Below are 4,530 nucleotides of genomic sequence, written 5' to 3' on the forward strand. Positions count from 1 at the left end.
ATCTATCTATCTATCTATCTATCTATCTATCTATCTATCTATCTATCATCTATTTGATTCTCATCTATCTCTCATTTATCTATATATCCATCTGCTTATCCACCGTATATCCATTTTTGTATTATTATTGTTGACATGTCCCTCAGAAGAATCTTGTGGACATACAGCTACTGTTACCCTTACTCTGATGTGAAGCTCTGAACTCAAAGAATCATTTTCTTAAAATTATCAAAACTGGAGCTAGAACTCACAGTCTCTAGTGCTTGCAGAGGCATACTGCTTGTTATCATTGCTATTCTGTTATCTAACTTAGAAAACATATCAAATACCTGAGGTAAGTTTTCCTTTGACTAAGAGGTGCCAGCCGTGGTTGATTGATTTGGCGTCTGTGGTGAGTAAATAATGGCTGGGGCAGATAATAAAAGCAAAGCCACTCACATTATGACCAGGAAGTAAGAGATTGGATAAGGGGCTGGAGTACCAGCATTTCCTCTGATGACATGAAGACATGTCATTGGTCCTCACCTCCAAATGATTCTATCATCTCCTAATAGGGCCATGCAAAGGACTAAGCCTTGACTACATTGACCGTTGAGAGACAAGATCCATATTGCAATAGCATTATTGTGCACTGTAGAATCCCAGCTGTCAATGGCATAGGCTGGTTCTAACACAGGTGTGATGAGTAGCTTTCATCTCGAGTACCAACTCCATATCAAATGGTAGGTGCTGCTTGGGATTGAGAAACATTCTGAGACCTTATCGGAGTCGAAATTTGTTTGGTGAGGTTTACCATGACCACAGAAGCTCCTAAACATTCTTTCTAATGTCCTCCATCCCTGCTCCAACACCACAAGAGGTGCTTATCTTGACTGATCTCTGTGGTGCCCATCTGCCCACTCATTATTTTGTTTGGTAAAATTGTTCATAAGCAGATATCTATGGAGAAATGTCAACTTCTAGAAGCTGGATTTTAAGCTAAGCATGCAAACTTCATTCTCCAGTGAAAATGGTTAACAAAATGCAGAGGGAAGGTGAGGAATGCTAATGGCAACATCAATAACAGTTGTTTTACATAAAGGGCGAATGCATGCACTCCTTTTCAGGGTGGAGTGGACACTGCAGAGGGAGAAGCGTTTTTGCAGGCAGTTGAGTTTAGTCATATGTAGTGCTGAAAATTAATACCATTTACTTCTGTGCACATGTAATCAGATTAACTTTATTATAGGCATCTATTACACTCTCATTAATAACAACATACCAAGTTAAGCTGTTTTAAAGTCTAGCAAAATGCATTTCATTTGGAATTAGATGCTAATGCTTGGAGATGACTTCATGGAGTTATGCTTATAGAGACGATCTGTTGACCCTTGGGGGTTAGGACTCACTGCTCAGGAGCCTCTCAAAGGTTTAGAAGTAAACCTGAGCATAGCTACAGATTAGCACATTCCGTTACGCTTTCTCCCATACCTTCCTTCCCACTGTGTATTTTTCTCTTTTTCTAGCTAAGAATCACAGTCACTTGACTTAAATCACACCCAGGACATTTCAATGGGAAATTCTAACTATAAATCTGCGTTACAAATAGACACCAGTAATCTTGTCTGTTGGAGCCTTGGCACATAAGGCAACGGATTTTGGTGCCCTCTGTCCCTGGGTCAATAATAATGCTGGCTACTCGCAAGGCTGCGTCCATGTTAGCTATTAGCATCCAAGGAGTCAGGCAAGGGCTTGGTATAGGAAATATGAAGGAAAAGGAAGAATCAGAATCTCTTTGATCTTGCACATGTCTAACCACTGACTCTGCTAGTTTCTCAGATTTTCTTTTCTTTTCGCCTGTGTCATTGTGTGAAGGTGATGCTCTCAGAGAGACAGGTGAAGCATGATCACCAAGTAGGAACACTAATTCCTCATCTCTCCAATCCCAAATCAGCACCCTCACTTTCTAGTTCTCAGCTCCAGAAAGGGTTAAAGTAAGGGTTATCCATTCTTGCTGATCAGGCCACAGTGTGATGCCCATAAAATGCACCGTAAAGTATATTATTTAATAGATCTGAGCACCGCACCTGCTTCCTTATCTCCTCTTAGGTGATTAAGTTCCTCATAAATGCAATTTGTTAATGTGGGGCCACATCTTCTCACAAGGTAATCTGTGAAATTTGGCAGGCAGTTCCTTGGCTGCAGGTGCAAGATGAAAGACCTATCTCTGGCTTTGCCGAGAAGAAAAATGATGCCGTGCTTAATTCCTGGAAAAAAAATTTTTTTAACGCAGAGGGTGCAACCTGATTCAAAGAAAGGGGAATAGAATTTTAAGGATCCCAGTCATGTACTTCCTTTCCTTTGGGAAAGTGGGTTATCCCCAAAAGACTGAGTGGGGAATCAGAAATCTTAATTGAGGCCAGGTATTGGGCACATTCCCCCTACTCAAGGGAAGTCCTCTGATATGTGTAGCCGTAGCCATTTGCAATGATAAATGATGACTTTTACTCTTATGAGCCATGAAGGCTTAATTATAGCTTAATTAAAGCTAATGCTCCGATCCTTTGGAAGGTAGAACAATTCAAAATAACTCCCCTGTCCAATGGCTTGGGTTTGGAAAGGCATGTCTACGAAATCCATAGCATCCTCATGGTGGGATCTGTCTCAGTCTTTACACCCAAATTAAAGCAAGAGCTAGCTTTTTTTTTTTTTTTCATTAGAATTTCCATAGCCAAGACTGTAATAGGCCATGTGCCTAGGTCCACCTCAGCCTCCTGAGCATTTACATGGTAGGTCGTCTTTGAATATGCAGATCCAGCTCTCCATACACATGTCTCAGGGAGTCACTGGTCATGCTGGCAATCAGCTTCCGAGGGCCAGAGACCCAAGGCCGACAGACTTCTTCCCACTGCACAGTGCTGTTGGGATGGATTTCACTGAAAACATAAAAAGCAGAGGAAAGGTTGGTGATCCAGCTTCCCATCTTAACCAGGAACTATGAGAACTCAGGCCTGAGACACTTATCCCTTCTCTCTCTCAGCTGATGATGGCTGTCGGACCATGTATTAGGTCCCTTAGCCTAGCTGACTGATTCATCAAGTGATGGCCCAACTGAAGCTCCTTTGTGAGGGTATCCAAGATTGGCCACCACCAGTTCTACCAAGTTTTATTTCTTCCATCTGAATACACTTGTTGGTATCCCAGAGGATGTGAAAGCTTGGCTGAGCATCCCTACCTATGAACCCCAGTTTGGTGCCAAAGCCTCCCCTGTGGCCTTGTATCTGGGACTGATCTACCTCATCTTTGCTCTATCAGTTCCCTCCAGGGATTAAAATCCTACCTGGTCCTTCAGCAGCCTTTGGTGATGATCTAAGTTAGCTCTTGCTAACTCCCTCAGGATGAACCTTGCTCCCTGGTCCAACATCTGAACAGGAACTACCTGCTGACACCTTAGATGGAGAATCCTCATTCTCTGTAAACCATATTTATAATTTAACCACGAGCTTGGGTTCCCTCTACTAATGTGTCTTTCTGTTGCTTTCTTTTTTGCCAAATCCCTAATCTATCCCCACAATTGAGTAGCCTTTTCTCTCCAGTCCATGCTTTCCAAGCCCCATGGACAAAGCCATCCTGAGGGATGCCTGATGTTTGTGAGGGCTGGAGGATACTTAGGTTTCTCTAGGGTGCAGCTCACACATCCTTCCATCGAATCTTGAAGGAGATGATATCTGTGAGTTCCTATGTATGAAGCACCTTAGGTAGATACTTTAGAATTAAACCAGGAAGTTACTTTTCCAAGATTGTATAGTCAGCAAATGGCAGAGACAAGGTCTGACCAAGGTATACCTTCCATTCCCTGGTCTACAACTGAACAGTGTATTTCATTTGATAGTTTGTCATAGATTTTTTTTTATGGCCATTGTGCTTATTTTTTCCACGGGTTTTATTTTTTCCAAGAAGGCAGATGACTTTAATTGCTTCAGTTTGAAAAGCTTCCTGCAAGACTTATACAAGCAGGTTTCCTGGTTTGGGTTTTCTGACCTCTGGGGATGACAAATATTGGGTTGCCTGGAAGCCTGGACAGTCTTTTTCAGGGAGAGTGGACAGGAGACTAAACAATAGCATTGAAACAGAGAGCTGGGGTGATGGCTAAGTGAGTAAAGTGCTTGCCTTGAGACCATGGAGACCAGAGTTCAGATCTCCAGGACCTATTTCAACACACACACACACACACACACACACACACACACACACACACAAACACATATTGACTGACTGACTGAAAACTGTGGGTGTGGCAACCTCAGCACACAGGAGACTGAGACAGGGAATCCATAGACTTGGCTGGCTGCACCAACTAGTCAGAAGAGTGATCTCTGGCTTTAGTGGGAGACCCTAACTCAACATATAAGCTGGAGACTTACTGAGGCAAATGCTTGAGATCAACCTCGGGCCTTCACCTGTGAGTGCATGAAACACACACATGCGCGCGCACGCGCGCACGCACACACACACACACACACACACACACACACACACACACACACACAC

At 43.0% G+C, this 4,530-nt stretch overlaps 1 protein-coding gene across 1 annotated transcript in view; it reads right to left on the bottom strand.

Annotated features, from left to right (window-relative positions):
- Positions 1 to 1,203: 1,203 nt before the first annotated feature.
- F13a1 (coagulation factor XIII A chain) overlaps positions 1,204 to 4,530 on the bottom strand; it is a 175,253-nt gene continuing 171,926 nt past the window's right edge. Inside the window, exon 15 of the mRNA XM_055595172.1 lies at positions 1,204 to 2,915. Within this exon, the coding sequence (XP_055451147.1) occupies positions 2,762 to 2,915 (154 nt within the window). The 3' untranslated portion in view covers positions 1,204 to 2,761. The remainder of the gene's footprint in view (positions 2,916 to 4,530) is intronic.

This window comes from Psammomys obesus, unplaced genomic scaffold, assembly GCF_907164565.1.
Source record: "Psammomys obesus unplaced genomic scaffold, mPsaObe1.curated_primary_1811, whole genome shotgun sequence".
Taxonomy (NCBI): domain Eukaryota; kingdom Metazoa; phylum Chordata; class Mammalia; order Rodentia; family Muridae; genus Psammomys; species Psammomys obesus.